This window comes from Vitis riparia, chromosome 6 (genome assembly GCF_004353265.1).
Source record: "Vitis riparia cultivar Riparia Gloire de Montpellier isolate 1030 chromosome 6, EGFV_Vit.rip_1.0, whole genome shotgun sequence".
In the NCBI taxonomy this organism is placed as follows: Eukaryota; Viridiplantae; Streptophyta; class Magnoliopsida; order Vitales; family Vitaceae; genus Vitis; species Vitis riparia.
This window is the reverse complement of record NC_048436.1, coordinates 2,975,090-2,990,501: the sequence shown is the minus strand read 5'-3', so window position 1 is coordinate 2,990,501 and position 15,412 is coordinate 2,975,090. Positions and strand designations below refer to the sequence as shown.

General features: G+C 34.0%; 1 protein-coding gene across 1 annotated transcript in view; it reads left to right on the top strand.

The window, feature by feature from the left end:
• The first annotated feature begins 2,529 nt into the window (after nt 1–2,529).
• LOC117915933 (AP-2 complex subunit alpha-1-like) overlaps nt 2,530–15,412 on the top strand; it is a 38,151-nt gene continuing 25,268 nt past the window's right edge. The window contains exons 1-3 of the mRNA XM_034831693.1: nt 2,530–2,940; nt 9,418–9,549; nt 10,188–10,313. Of these exons, the coding sequence (XP_034687584.1) occupies nt 2,809–2,940; nt 9,418–9,549; nt 10,188–10,313 (390 nt within the window). The 5' untranslated portion in view covers nt 2,530–2,808. The remainder of the gene's footprint in view (nt 2,941–9,417; nt 9,550–10,187; nt 10,314–15,412) is intronic.

The following is a 15,412-nucleotide window of genomic DNA, read 5'->3' as shown; positions in this document are numbered from 1 at the left end:
TCTGGACTCTGAATTTGTACCAGCTATCTTTATACCCATTCAAATCTTTTAAGTTGATCTTGCTTTTAGCTTTAGCTCTAGCTCCCACTTGTAACTTTTATAGGAAAATGCCTTTTGGATTTGTGTGGACAGGATGATTTTTATTTAATATTTAAAAGGTTTTTAATTTCCATGAACTTTTCTTAGAAGTTTTTGGACAGTTATTTTATTCTTTCCTCAGATTTATTGATAATTGATGGTAGGTCCTAAATTTTTAATTTTAATGGTTTCTACGTTTCCAATTTAAAATACTTCAATTTAGTAAAATATCTTATAAAAGGCTATTTATGATTAAATTATTTTAAATGTGTTGAATGGGTTACTCAGGATTGTGTTTTTGAAATCTATTGTGTAGTCTTTATTGTTGGCTTCTTTTTCTCCTTTTTTAAATTGAAATTAAATTCCTTAACATCTTTAGGTTTTTTTTCTTTTTTTAATCAGAAATATAAGGGTGATAAAAGAAAAACTGGTTTCATCGAATAATAAAATAAAAATAAAAAAAGATTTAAAGTTAATAAATTTTTTTATATATTATTTTAATTTTTTTTGTACATATTTTTATTTTTTATATAAAGATTAAATTATTTAAAAATATATAATTTTTTTTAATAATTTTGATTATATTTTACTTTTTATTTAATATTTTATATAATAAAATCACATATGAGAAAATTATTTTTTTTAATATTTTTTTCTTTCTCAATTACTTGTCAAAAATCAAACATACCCTAAAAAAGGGATGGGATGGGATGTTTCTCATCCCAATTATCTTATATTACATTAAATTGTCTCCAAATTCCCTTTTTTTGTCCAAAGAATAAATTTATAAGATGAGGACTCCTAATAAATTAGGAAATCCTCCCTTTTCTGCCTCAAAGCTTGTTAAATACCGATGTTGTGTCTTTTTTGTTGAACTTTTCCATCCAATGATATGTATATAACTGAATAAGTAATAGTAGATTTGTAAATTAAATCATCCTAAAGCTTTAAATAGAGTTCTTTCTTGTTCTTCTTCCTCCATTAAAACTAACATTGTCCAATAAAAGCTTAAATGATAATTTGTTCAATATTAAATAGGATAATATGCAAAAGACCAAATAGGTTAAGGGTAAAATATATTAAATTCATAAATAAATATGTATAAATTTTTGGGACTCTTCCTAAGTTTCAACATTTTTGTGTTTAAGATTTTAATTTAAGTTGTTAAGATGGGACAAAGACTATTAAACTATTTATTGGAATTTTAAAAATTCCACATGTAGTTACTGTTGAAAATATTGGAGGACAGCTTGGAAATTATGTCAAACTTTAAAAAAAAAAAAAAAAAGACCTTGGGAAATTATGTTAAACTTGGAAAACTTAAAACCTTGCCATCAAAAGGATTGGGATGTATGGGCTACCATTCACGAGCAAATTAGGCAACTTTATTAACTGATCAACCGGGTTATGATTATTTTGAATATGCATAATTTCAAACTCATTTTAGGGATTATTTACACGTTAAAACATAAAAAGTAAAACTGTTTGTTGACGTTTTTTTTGCCCTTCTGGCACACAATTATGTTAAAAAAATTATTAAATTGACAAATATTTTTATTTATTTCCAGCATAGCTTACTTTTGCTAGCAAAGGAAAACTTCATTTTAAAAATTTGATTGTTGATTTTATAAAAATATATCAATATTGATTATTTTTTTATGAAAAAATCATATAAATTAACAAAAATTATGAAAATTTTAAGAAACTTTAAAATAATAATGAAAGCACACTCAATATCATTAATTTATGAAATAAATGATATTATAGCCTTCTAAATATAAATTTTAAAATATATTTAATATCAAAAAAAATGTAATCATATGTTTGATATAGAGGTGGTTACATTAGAATCTTTGTCAACTTCTACCCTACATGATATTTAATATTTTATCGATAATATAATAATTGGGTCAAATTTTGGCACAAAAGTGTAAACAAAAGATAAAATATGAAAGGAAAAGTGGGTTTTTACAAATATGTGAAAAATATTATCCAAAAATTTTAAATTAATATTTTTTTTGGTCTATTTAAAAAATATATTTTTCAATGAGTTATATAATTATTTATTAAAATACTTATTTTACTTACTATATGATCGAAAAAATTGAGACTTTTTTTTTATTATTAATAATCAAGAAAATCCGAAAGGAAAAAAAAAATTTGAATCTTAGCATGCTCTGTAACATTCCCTTTTGTTTATAACCCTAATAATCATTTTTACTCCAACAATTTGTATAAGATGTTTCCAGCTTTTATCTTGGGTTTGGTTTGCATTTTTTCTGGATATCCACGACCCGCAATATTTGAATGATGTGAGTATTTGACGAACCCATATTAAATGCAATAAGCCAATAACAATAAATAAATAAATAAATAAGTAAAAATTTAACAATTTAAAGATTGAAGAGGGGAGAAAGAGGAAAACAGCTAGGTGGAAAAATTGAAGCAAAATGCTAAAAAAGAAAAAAAGAAATGGTAAATAAAAGTCGTCTTCTCCAGTAGCCACCAACGACGATGCCTTTTTTCCAAATTTTCTCAGTCCCGTCTCTCTCTCTCTAAAAGACTCTTCATTCTCTCTCTAGATCACACACACTCTCTAGAATACAAGTCGATCTCCTTTTGGATCTCTCGCTTTTCCTTCTTTGGATCCCGATAAAATCCGATAGGATCTGGGGAGAAGATCGAGGATTGGTAGTCGAAGAAGCGTCGTCGCTCTGGATCTGACCTACCATGGCGTTGTCCGGCATGAGAGGTCTCTCCGTCTTCATCAGTGACATTCGGAATTGTCAGAACAAAGAGCAGGAGAGGCTTCGGGTTGATAAGGAGCTTGGGAACGTCCGTACGCGTTTCAAGAACGAAAAGGTTAGGGTTTCCAATTTCTCTTTTTCTGTGCTATTTCTCATCTCTCTCGGTTTTTCTTTCTTTTTTCTTTTTTCGTTGGTGTCTCTCTTTTTCTGTTGTTTTGGTTCTTGTTCGTTGATGTGTTAAAACTGTTTTGATCTAGAGATTAAGAGTTGGAATTGCAATCGTGGGGGAATGGAATTGGATAAGTTTTCTGTTTGGTTGATGTGAAAATGAGGAAAAAGTAAATGAAACAAAATGTCATTCTGGATTTTGCTTTATATTTGTTGGCTTCTGAAAATGTAAGCTGAACTTAATTCTGCCTAGGAGGGTTGGTTGTGTGAAATTTCTTTACACATTCCTAGAATCTAAGCCAAGCACCAAGGGAGTTATATCACAATTACATTGTTTAGGTTGATGCTGCATGAGAATCCTGAAGTTGTGTGGTAACTTTCGGGTTTAGCACCAAGGGCTCTTCTACGGACGGGATGGTCTCATGAGAAACTTGGATTTAGTTAAAGATATGAATGCAAATAGTATTGAAAAGAAGATTTTGATACTCCAGGGGAAGAAGGCTATTGGGGTAAATTGGATTAATTAGGGCCTCTAGCTAGCATTTTCATGGGCACAGTCTTTCCATTAGACAACACAGACGGCCACCAGACAGATTTCTTTGTGGTTGGATCTTTTGATATGATGGTAACAGAACAATTTTAAGTTGTACAGCCCTGCAGCTTTTCATAATGTACCTTAGCTCCTTTTAGAAACTGACTAAACTTGGAACCTTATCATGGATTTTTTAGTTCCGTGGGGTATTATATGCATTGGATGTCTCAATCTAATCTAAGCTAGGAAAAATCATGCTTTGCATTTCTTTGCCTAAGATAATAACTGTTGCTTCACCATGGTTCCTTTGTGCTCTATTATCCATACCTTTTTAACTATTCCCTACCTTTAGAAACTGGAGCTAGGCTTAGCTCTATGTGGCTCTAAATTCAAGCTAGGTTAAACATGACATGCTCCTTGAATGAACAGCTCAGTGAGAGATCTTGTCTGCAGAAGATCTTAATATACTATTTATGTGTGACAGGCATGTGTATGTGTGTTTCTGTTGAGTATTTTTTTCTAATCACAATTATTTATATACAAAATATCAGAAATATAATAAGTTTGATAGTGTATCAGAAAATCTTGGTCATATTATATTTTGATAACTAGGAATCTATTATGAAATCTTTAATGTTGCAGTCACAACCTTTTATTCGCTTGGAAGTATTTGTAAACAAAGATTGCCAAGGGTGTCTTAGAAAATAACACAATGAATTTAGTGGAAGAGGGTGTTTCTTCATAAGGAGGTGGTTTCTGTGATTCTTTACCCAAACAATGGCTTTATAGTAAATTGTGACACAAACCTTTCAGTCCAGCATTTTCACAATAAAGAGTGTTCATCATTTAATGCTGTTGCCTTTTGGAGCCAAAGGTCATTGTTATCTAGTTTTGTTTTCTTTGTTTCTTTAACTGGTGTACTTAGAGTGTGGAAAGTGGCTACTTAGGAAAAGTAAAAAAGTTTACTAATTGTTGTAACTACAAGGTCTGGACATTATAAACAGGATGGAATCTTTATCAGCCACAGTCAGTTTCTTTTGTAGCAATTTCTGTTTTATGAACCAAAATTAGTTGCTAAGTTGGCTTTTAACAGTGCTTTTTTGTTTTTCAGCATACAAGTCTAATATTAGGTCTTCTTTTATAAATTTTGGCTGAAAAATGTAATGCTAATGCTCTTATCTACGTGGGAATTGGAGAGGCAAATTCGTATTTTATGATTTCAGATAAAGAATCTTCAGAGAAAGAAGGTAGAGTTTAACCCTATAGTCAATCAGAATGTTCATCAGACCAAGATTCATTTTTTGAAATTAGAAATACCAAATTTTAGTCGAGAGGAGCAAACAGAGGACATACTTGATTTATTAAATGAAGTTGAGTGAACCTTTGAGTTTCTTGATCTGATGGCAACAAGTTCACATGGAAAGAATCCTATCTGGTAAGGAACGAGTTTAAACTGGTTGAAGATGCAAAGTCTGATTTGGAACCAATTTCTTCTGCTCCTGCTAAATTGCAAAGGAATGTTATTTTAGCAAAACCAATCCCTTAAAACATGAAATCATTCCATTTGAGGGCAAACCAATGTCTTCTACAGGTTGCAGACTGGAGTATAGTGTATGAATCTTAAATTTAAATCATTTCTGTTATTTGATAAGGTTAAGGAAAAAGCAGACACCTGTTGAAGTTACAACCAATGCTGGACATTAGCAAATGCTGTATGATTGACAATGAAGGTTGATGTATAATGAATTGAGCCTAGCAATCATCAAGCCAAGTTGGTGGAGGCCGATACAGTAAGATATTGATTACTGGTTATGAGATGCTACACTGAAATCTGGTGCAGCACTATTTTTAAAGGGAGCTGCCATTCCATACAGGTTACAATATGTTATACTGAAATCTGGAGTAGGCACTAACTATTTTTAAAGGAGTTGCCATTCCATTTTATTGGAAACAAAATAATCTACTATGAATATGGTAAAGAGAGCACAAATCCTCTGGTTGTTGAAGAACTGCTGACAACTTCTTGTTGAAGAAGTTGAAAATAATGATTAATAAGAGTGATACCATGAGGCACGGTGTGATCACGGACTGCTGGATTTTAGTGGAAATGAGGCCACATTTTAAGAATGAGATCTTCCAATCTAGTAGCAAAAAAGCAGCATGTACAAAAAAAAGCTACGGAAGCAAATTGGCTATGCAATATTTAGAACAAGGTGCTCATTTTAAGGGTGACTTTGCAGTGTCATTGTTGATTGGGGAGGTTGTGAGAATCTTAAAGAGATGGTGACAGAGCTGAATCATGAAGTCCAGATGGATGCAAATCCACATTAAATAGTCTGGTTTGAAAAGAAGGCAAAGTAATGTTCCTTTTCTACTGAGAAAAAAATATTAAGACAAAGTTCTATATGATGTGGTGGACAAAGAAGTTTGCCACCTGCTACTGGGTATGTAGTAGGAGATTACAGTTCCATAAAAGTATTGTCCACCTTATGGACAAGGCTCTATAATGATAGATTTAAGGTGGTACTTGCTTCATGAAATATGATGAATTTCCCTAATCTGAGGAGAGAGGCAAGCTGATTGACTGCCTCGCTTTTTAGATTTGAGGCTAATGGAACAAAATATGTGATGTTTTTTAAGGAAACAAAAAAAGAGAAACCAGTTATTCCTCCTGAATTGGAAACTCTGTGGAAAGAATGTGAAGAAGTAATATATATGCTAATTTGGTTAGATTGTCTCCTAATTTGAGTTAGAGGAGTGAGGAGAAGGAGGGTGGTGTTCGAGAGGAGTAAGGGGAGGCTACGGTGTGGGGGTGTGGAAAGCCATTAGAAAAGAAATGGAGGGCATTTGTTGTAGATCCCACTTTATTGTAAGGAATGGGAGAAAGGTCAAGTTTTGGAAGGACTTATGGTGTGAGGACCAAACGTTGAAAGAGACCTTCCTTAATTTATTTCTGTTGGTGGTTAATAAGGATGAGTGGGTGTTAGATGCTTGGGAGGAGGTGGGCAGCGGGAATCCTCACTTTTCAAGACATTTTAATGATTGGGAGATGGAAGAGGTGGAGGGCTTGTTCCAGAAACTGCAACCTTTGGTCATGAAAAGAGATGTGGAGGATGTCTTGAGCCGGAAAGAAAGTAAGAATGACATTTTCTCAGTTAGATCCCTCTACCACTCCTTCACAAGGGCCTCTAGTGATCCTTTTCCTTAGAGTATTATTTGAAGGTCTTGGGCTCCGATGAGGGTGAGCTTTTTTTCTTGGGAAGCGTCTTGGAACAAAATTTTGACCATTGATCAGCTCAAAAGAAGGGGATGGGATACGCCGAATAGGTGCTGCTTGTGTAAAGAGAAAGAGGAAACTAGTGACCATTTGATCCTATTTTGCAAGAAGGCTACAATGTTATGGAGTTTGATATTCTCTCTTTTTGGTGTGCAGTGGATCTTGCACACCAAGATTAAAAGGAACTTGCTTGGTTTGCCCAACATCTTTGTGGGCAAGAGTAGGGAGAAGGCATGGAGGGCTAGTCCCCTTTGCTTAATGTGGGCTTTATGGAGGGAAACAAATGAAAGAGTGTTCAATGATATTGAACGGTCCGACCAAGCTGTAAAACATTTTTTTTTGTGTACTTTTATGAATTGGGTTAGAGTGTATTTAGAGGATGATACTTTGTCCATGATTGATTTTGTAGAGTGACTGTTTGTCTAGCTAGGAGAAAGATTTTTTGTCTTTCTTTTTGCCTAGTTTCTTGGGCAATGTTTGTATACTTTGTGTGTACTTGTTTTCGTCGCTTCTAGGCATTTCTAATACAAGTTCTTATTTACCTATTAATAAAAAAAACCCTGGCCATTCTGATTTAATACGGGGAACTAGTCTACTGAAGTTTCCCAATTATCAAATAGGCTTGAAGCAGCATGAAGAGCTCTGAAATAAAATGGATTTGAAAGGGATATGTCAATTGGATGCAAAATGGATTTATCAGGGAATGCAAGAGTCCAAATGCTGTTCCACTCCTCTTGACCGCCAAGGAGGACAGTGAAGTTATCAATAAAGTAACCATAGTGTCACTTTTCTGGTACCACATTTTGACAATATTTTGCATGGGTGAGAATCATATATTGGTGTTGGCGCCAATTGGGTCAATCCTCTATTTTTAAGAACAAGTAGAAGATATATATATATATATATATATATATATATATATATATATATATATATATATATATATATTCAATTCTATGGTACCTAGTAAAGAGTTCTTGCTAATTAGTATCACAGATGTTCAAGTCCTTATAAATTGGATTAAGTAGAGCGACCAAAGATTATTCAGCAGGAACATGAAGCTTATTTGAATAGAAGTTGGTTAGTTGTAGGGTCTTAGCTAAAGACATTTTGTTTGGAAAGATTACAGAGAGGTGTAGAAGCTTCTTGGAATGGATTAAATTTGGAGCAAGGTGTTTGTTCTCACTTTTGGAAGGGATGGAGGTCTGTAATTGAGAAGAGACCCTGAAAAATTTCGGAAAGGTTTGGATAAAGAGAAAGGGAGAAGCTACAAGCTGGTGCTCTGAAGCAATGGTGTTAGAAGATTCCTTTTATGCTCCATGTGCTTAGTGGAGGCAAAGAGATTCTCCCTGATGTTTCCAGAAGGAAAGGGAGTGTTTGGGGGGTGGGTTGTGCTGGCCAGAAAGCTAAGTAGCCTTGGAGTGGTGCCTCCCCTTGGATTAGCTGAGGAGCCCAAAGTTGGTAGATCTCCTATTCGGTGGTGTGAATTCAAGAGTCTTAGGAGGGAGTTTCTTTTGTGGATGTGGTGAAAAAAGACCAAAGGAGAGGGGGAGAAGCTGTGTGGCCTCGGTTTGGAGGTTGGACTGTTTTAACAAAATGCAGGCTCCTAGTCATTGTCTAGTGGGGCGATGGAGAGATTTCTCAAATGAGGCCCCTTTTTTGCTGTCCCTTGAGGCATGGGCTAGGTATCATTAGAGGTTGAAAGGGAACTTCCAGTTAGCCTTGATGGGAGCTTATCTCATCTGTTTGAGTTTGAGTCAAGCTCCGAGGCAAAGTGGGTCTTACAAGAAGGGTTGAGAGCATTCAAGAAGAGGCTGACGTTGAATAAGTGGGTCCTAGAGGTTGGCCACTATGGAGGAGTTCATGCAAAGGAATCTTAGGAGAAGATTTTCTATGAGATGAGGTGGTTTTTTTGAGCAACTGGGTGATTCCTGTGAGGGTTTTGTGGAGGTGGACAAAGGCACTACATTTTGTCAAAATTTGCAGTGGGCTAGGGTATTGATTAAAATTGATGGAAGAAAGGTGTTGAGAAGTTTGCAAGTTGTGATGGGGCAGCTATGTTGTGCCATTCAACTGCTGTGGGAGATCCTGCCATCGTCATCATAGGTGGTGTTGAGCTACATTAGGAAGGAGTTTGAGGTTGGGACAGACTTGGAAGGGGACTCACACACTGTTGTGAGAGTGGGGTTTATGGGTTTGCAATAGCAAAAAGGGGAAGAGTTATGTTGTTCTCAATTGGATGATCTTTTGTTCTTTTCAAATGCCAAACAAGGAAATATCTAAGGTGCAAATTTCATTTACTTTCCACCTTTAATCAGCAACCAAGTTGATCATTAGTGATTGTCCAATTAATTCATACTTTGAAGGAACTAAAGATTGAGTGTAAAACTCTATATGCTTGTAGTAAATTTTCAGTTTCCTTTTTTAAAACAGGTCTTCATTGGAAGTATATATTATTGTCCTGGTTTATTATGTTAGTTCTTTTGTTTGCCTCCCCTGATAACATTGTGCAAATTGGCATTATTAACCCATGTTGATGTGCAGGCTGTCTAATTTTTTTTTAATTTCTTCTTCTGTATCTTCCTTTAACCCAAAATTTGATGGTCCTTTGACAGGGTTTGACACCATATGAAAAAAAGAAATATGTCTGGAAAATGCTTTACATTTATATGCTGGGTTATGATGTAGATTTTGGTCACATGGAAGCAGTTTCTCTAATATCTGCACCTAAGTATCCAGAAAAGCAGGTAATTTATTTATCAAATTTTGTATTTCAATTTGTCTGAAAATATGATATTCATTTTTTTTTTCCAAGTGGTTTCTTGTATTGTGATGTGAGTGGAAACAGGATCAACATGAACAACTTGAATCTTTGGACAAAAATGTCATACGAATGTTTGTAGTGCCATGTATTGTGCCCCATTTTGTTAGGCGCCTTTTCTAATGGACACGTGTAATTTGCCTATAAGAAGATGAATTGTAAATTTTTTTTTATTTATCTTTACACAGATGATTTATTTATCTGAATTTTTTAAACATTGTTCTTCTATTTTAAAATTTTGATAATTTATAATCCTATCAATTTTTTTTTTGATAATTTAAAATATAAAAAATTGAAGTATCTGTCACCTTTTGGATGAATGAGTTTTTTTTTCCATAATTTTTTTTATTTACATGATAATGGAATCATGGAAACTTTGTGTGGCTCTAGAATACAATTTAACTTGTCCTTAAAGGATATTGTTGTGCACGTGTGTGTGTGTGTGTGTGTATAACTGCTATAATGCTAGTGGTTTTGTGTGTATTCTCTTTTCTGTGTTAAGATATTATTTTGTGCAGTTCACTGCAAGTTTATTAACTTTCATCATATTATAATTGGCTGCAGGTGGGGTACATTGTAACGTCATGTTTACTCAATGAGAACCATGACTTTTTGAGGTTAGCAATAAATACTGTGCGCAATGATATTATTGGCCGAAATGAAACTTTCCAGTGCTTGGCTTTGACTATGGTATGGGAACATGAAATCTCTTTTACTTCTCAGATTTATTTGCTTATTTATTTATTTTCAAATTATGTGAAATTTTGCTGGAGGCAGAATTCTTTTTCCTTCTATACTATCAAAATGCTAGCATATGGTTTGTTATGTAATGTAGTACATCTTTCAGGCACATTTGTATCCATTATTTATGTTTTTAAGTAACTTTTTCCTCTGATTCTTTTTATTTTTATTTTTATCAAACATTTTTCTATAAGCCTGAAATTTGCTTTTTCTGCATTTGTTTTGTTTTCCTTGACTCCTTAAAATGTTCTTTGCCTGTTTTAATACATGAATGGTCAATGGTAAACATAGTTACGATTTATGTGCAATGATGCATTATGATCCTTTTATACATCCAGGATTTAAGTAACATATGTTCCAGTCTAGTGTTCTCGTGTGTTATGAGTATTTCAGTCGGGGATCTCTTTGCATCTACGGCAGAAGGTGTCTGTCCTGAAGCATCGCATGAATCTGCTTTGCATATTTAAATGGATTCACTCTCTGGATACTGTGCTGATTTTTCCTTAAAGGAGGTATCATGCTGTAAGGAAAAGTGCCATCCTAGGGGTCCCACTGTAATCATGCATTTGAGAGCATGATGCTTCTACATGTGTGGTTTGCAGTGCGTACCTTAGGGTTCATGGGTTCAGCATCTCTGGATTTGGGTAATAACTGTATGTAGTAGCCTGCCTCCCCTCCCCCCCAATCTCTGGAAAATTCTGGCATCAACCTGTGTCTCATATGTGTAATATTATATTTCTCATTTAAACAAATAAAAAGGTCTGGCACCATATTCAATTTTAAAATGAAGCTATGAAATTTAATTAAATAAAGTCAAGACATAGTCATTAGTTTTCCTTTTATTAGAAATCTAGATGAGTTAAAAATAAATAAATAAAATAGAAGTTTCAATTGGAAATAAAATTTGAAAGATTGATAAATCTTTGCAGAAAGTTTTATTCTTCCAAGAGTTGTAAATCTTGCCTACTTAAAAAATTAAGAACATGGTATCAGGAAAGGAAGAATGAGATGAAGGAGAATCTAGATTGGGTGGGTACAAGCAAAGCCATTTTAAATCTAGCATTATAGAATGGAGCAAAGGTACGTGAGACAGATCAAAGCTGGGAAATTGGGCCTAGTCCGGAATATAATTGGTTGTGGGCCTTTGTTTTGGTCTTCCAATGACTGTTTGGTTGTGGACTGCCTAGTGATTCATTCTAGCGATGCCAAGTGTGAGGACCTTGATTTGAGGGGTGAAGAGGTCGTTTTATGAAAAGGTACCAGTAAGGACACAATGGGTGACAGGAGCCCCTCTAATCTGTCATTCAGGAATTTTGTCTCCTTTAGCGAATGATTGGGTTTGCCAGTACATAGTTTTGAGAGGAAGTTGTGTTTTTGTTGAGAAAGCTGGAAGTCAAAAAGGGTTGTAGGGTGGCAGCCTCAAGTATCAAGAGGGGGTCTATCTCTGCATCTCGCTTTGAAGGTTGGGGTGCTAGGTTAACTATAATCAATCAAGCGAAAAAAGGAGTTGGAAGAGTGGGTGGAAATTGGTCTCTAGGCATCTAGGCTAGAGATAAGGTGAGGGGATGGGAGTTGGAGAAGAGGAGAATGATTACAGTCTCTTCAAATCTTGAAAAGGATTCACAATAGTTGGTTTGCTTGATTTTTTTTTGAGGGGGCAGTAGTTATCTGCATTAGGCTGTATCTTGGGGAAGTCGTATTTGTTGAAGTGGGTTGTTGTTGCTTGTGTTTTGGGTGGTTTGATGGCCCTGATCCGTTAGCAGATTGTGGTCTTGGTTAGGTCATTTGGTAACCCTATGTTTCTATAGATTCATCGGGCGTGGTTTTTGTTTCGTGTTGTAGTTGGTTGTTTCTTTTTTTCACTTCACCTGCCTTGCGGTGCTCTTTGTACTGTGTGTATGTTGTGCACCTTTTCCTTGCGCTTTTAATATATTTGCTTACATACCAATACAAAAAAAAAGAAAAAAGGAAATTTACAGGATCTTTCAAAACCTTTTTTTTTTTTTGTAAAATGTTTTACAGGATCTTCTAAATACAAAAATATATGAGGATTAATTAAAATTTTAGCAAAATTCCTCACTTAGTTTATTATTTCTTATGAATTTTTTTTGAATTGTTTTCAAATTTTTCTGAAACTTATTTTTTATTAAAAGTTTCCTAACTTATGTTTATAATTTTTTTGCTGACTTTTTTTTTCACACTAAACTAGTTCACCATGAAAATAAAATTTGGTCTTTCTTAGATTTTTTAGCATTTTAGCCTCTCTATTTTTTTTTTTGAATTTTTGTATGAGTATAATTTGGCCATTCTAAGTGTCTTCTAAAATTTTCTGTAGTTTTTTGTCGTTTGTGCAATTTAATATATTTTGTTACTTTTTACAATTAGTTTTAGCATTTTTTGGTTGGTTAATTAATGATAATTTAAAATGTGAAAACTCATTGGGGACAACCATAAAGAATTGAATAAAAGCATATTCACTTGATTCTTTTTTTTGATAGGTAAAGGAATGTATATAAAAATTAGATAAAGAAGCCAAGTTCACCAATGTACACAGGATGTATACAAGGTACACTTAAAGCAAGCCCTCCAAGAAGAGCACAAAAAACACCCAAGCCCTAAACGAGACCCCACCCACTCTACAAAATCAAACAAAGGCATTGAGTCTTTCCTTATATACATGCTTACCCAAGAAGAGAAATCACAAAGAAATGAAAGTTTTAACCATTGGTCATTCTATTCCTTATCTTCAAAAGCTCTTTGATTCCATTCCCTCCAAATTGTCAAGAAAATGCAAAGAAGAGCAATGTTCCACACCTTTTTCATTTTCTTCCCAACAAAGGAGCCTTGCCAACTTAAGAGTAGAACCCTCACTGAAGAAGGGATCACCCAGGTAACCCTAAATAAGGAAAACAATAGGTGTCATAGTAGCCTTGCTTTAGAGCAATGAAGAAGTAAATGATCAATAGACTCTCCTTCCTGCTTACACAAATACCGTCTATTCACTAAGGGTCACCCTTTCTTTTAGAGGTTATCTAAGGTTGAACTCTTCCCCAACTAGCTTCCCATGAAAAAAAAAAGTTGACTTTGGATGGTATCCACGAATTCCAAATGATGTTCTTTGGAAAGATGACCAACCTCCCCACATCTAGAACCTCATAGAAAGATTTGACAGAAAGCAATCCTTTCTTATCATCTTTCCAAACCACCTTGTTATTATCATCCCTCCTAACCAAATTCCCTCTCAACATGGAGAAAAAAGTCTCAATGATGTCCAGCTCCCAATCATTAAAGTGCCTAGTGAAGTGTAGGGTCCAATGTCTCATTCCTCTTGTGTCATCCCAAAAATCCGCCACCCAAGCCTCCTTTGATAAAGCCAAAGCATACAAAGAAGGGAAGGACATACACAAGGGCTCCTCCCCACACCATTTGTCCTTCCAGAACTTTACCCTTCTGCCATTACCCCACTTCAAAGGAGGTTCTACTGAAGAAAAGATCCCATCCCTTCTTGATAGCTTTCCAAACACCGACCCCCTATTAAGTTTTTATATTGGTTATTAATTTATTTTTTATTTTATTATTGTCAAATATTTGCATCTTTGAAGTGGCTTTCTAGCACTTTTAAAGGAAACAATCCTATGGGAAAAGCAAGAGAAGCATTCCACTGAACGGAATAAAGATGTATTCTAACTATATGAGCCCTTTTTACATTTTACATCCCTGCTGTTATATGGGTTAAGTACCCTCTTTTCTCTAGGCTTGGGCCTTGGTAAATCAATCTACTTAATGCTGTACATGACTTAAGTTACTTTCACAAGCAAAACAACCATTCTTTAAATTGTAACAACATTAGGTTATTATTAGTTTCTTACATAATATTTCACTATTTCCGTTTACATTGAAGGTGGTTTGGTGTGAGAAACATGGTATAAGTATCTTTTGGGTCAAATTGTGCTAGCCCTTTACTTTACACCTTAATCATTTGGGTCAAATTGGTAGCTTATTAATGTGCCAAATGGGATTTGAGCAAAAATGGCTAGACTGGATTAAGTTTTGTATATCTACAGTTTGTTTAATTTGTGCAGCTAGACTTGCTTTTTCTAGAGTTCAAGAAGGCTGAGAAAGAGGAAGCCTTTCCTCCCCACTCCACCTGCTTATTTGTTCTTGTAATGCAAGTTTTGAGCAGCTGCATTTCTAGTTGGAGATGGTTTATTGAAGGAAGAAGAGGGGGAGAAAGGAGGGGGTTGAGATTTACTATACTTGAGAGTTGATTGGCATTTGGGATTATCTAAAGTCATTATAAATATTTAGGTTTATATGAAATAAATACAATATAAATATTAATACAAAAAATTTAAATTAATGGATAGAAGTATAAAAAATATATTTATTTTTAAAACTTATTTATTCAAATGAAAATAAAATTAATAAAAAATCTTGTTGGTTTTTTTATTTTTTTATTATTATTTTTATTTTTTATAATGGTTTTATTTAGAATATATTTGATATGAAGAATGATATTTATATTTTTAAAGGTGATTCATGATTATTTAAAAAAAAAATTAAAATATTTAACTTAAACAAATTTATTATAAAATTTTTTTTTTGTTATTAGTTTTATCTAATATTTAGTATGAGGTGATAAATAATTTTTTTTTTAAATCTATTCCAATATGCTCCTATCACTATATGGATAATGTTCCCTCTATAATTATTAATTTCTTTAGTCCATGTGCATGTATTTATTTTTGTGATAATTTTAACAATTCTCTAAAAATCTTGTAGTTCTTAATGTAGCATATTTTGCGTATTGTTGGATACTGAGACCAATGTGCCTCGGGACCCTCCGAGTCAATGACCGAGACCACAAATTTGAACCATGCCCCTATGATTGGAAACAAAGAAATAGACAAACATTCAAGGAAGTGGAGTAACCAGAGCTAGCAATGACTGTTTCTTCCTTTAGACATTGTATTTGTGGGCTAGTGGTTTGAAGGATTCCAATTTAGTATCTATGTTAGATTTTGTGGATAGCTTGGGCTTGGCTGCCC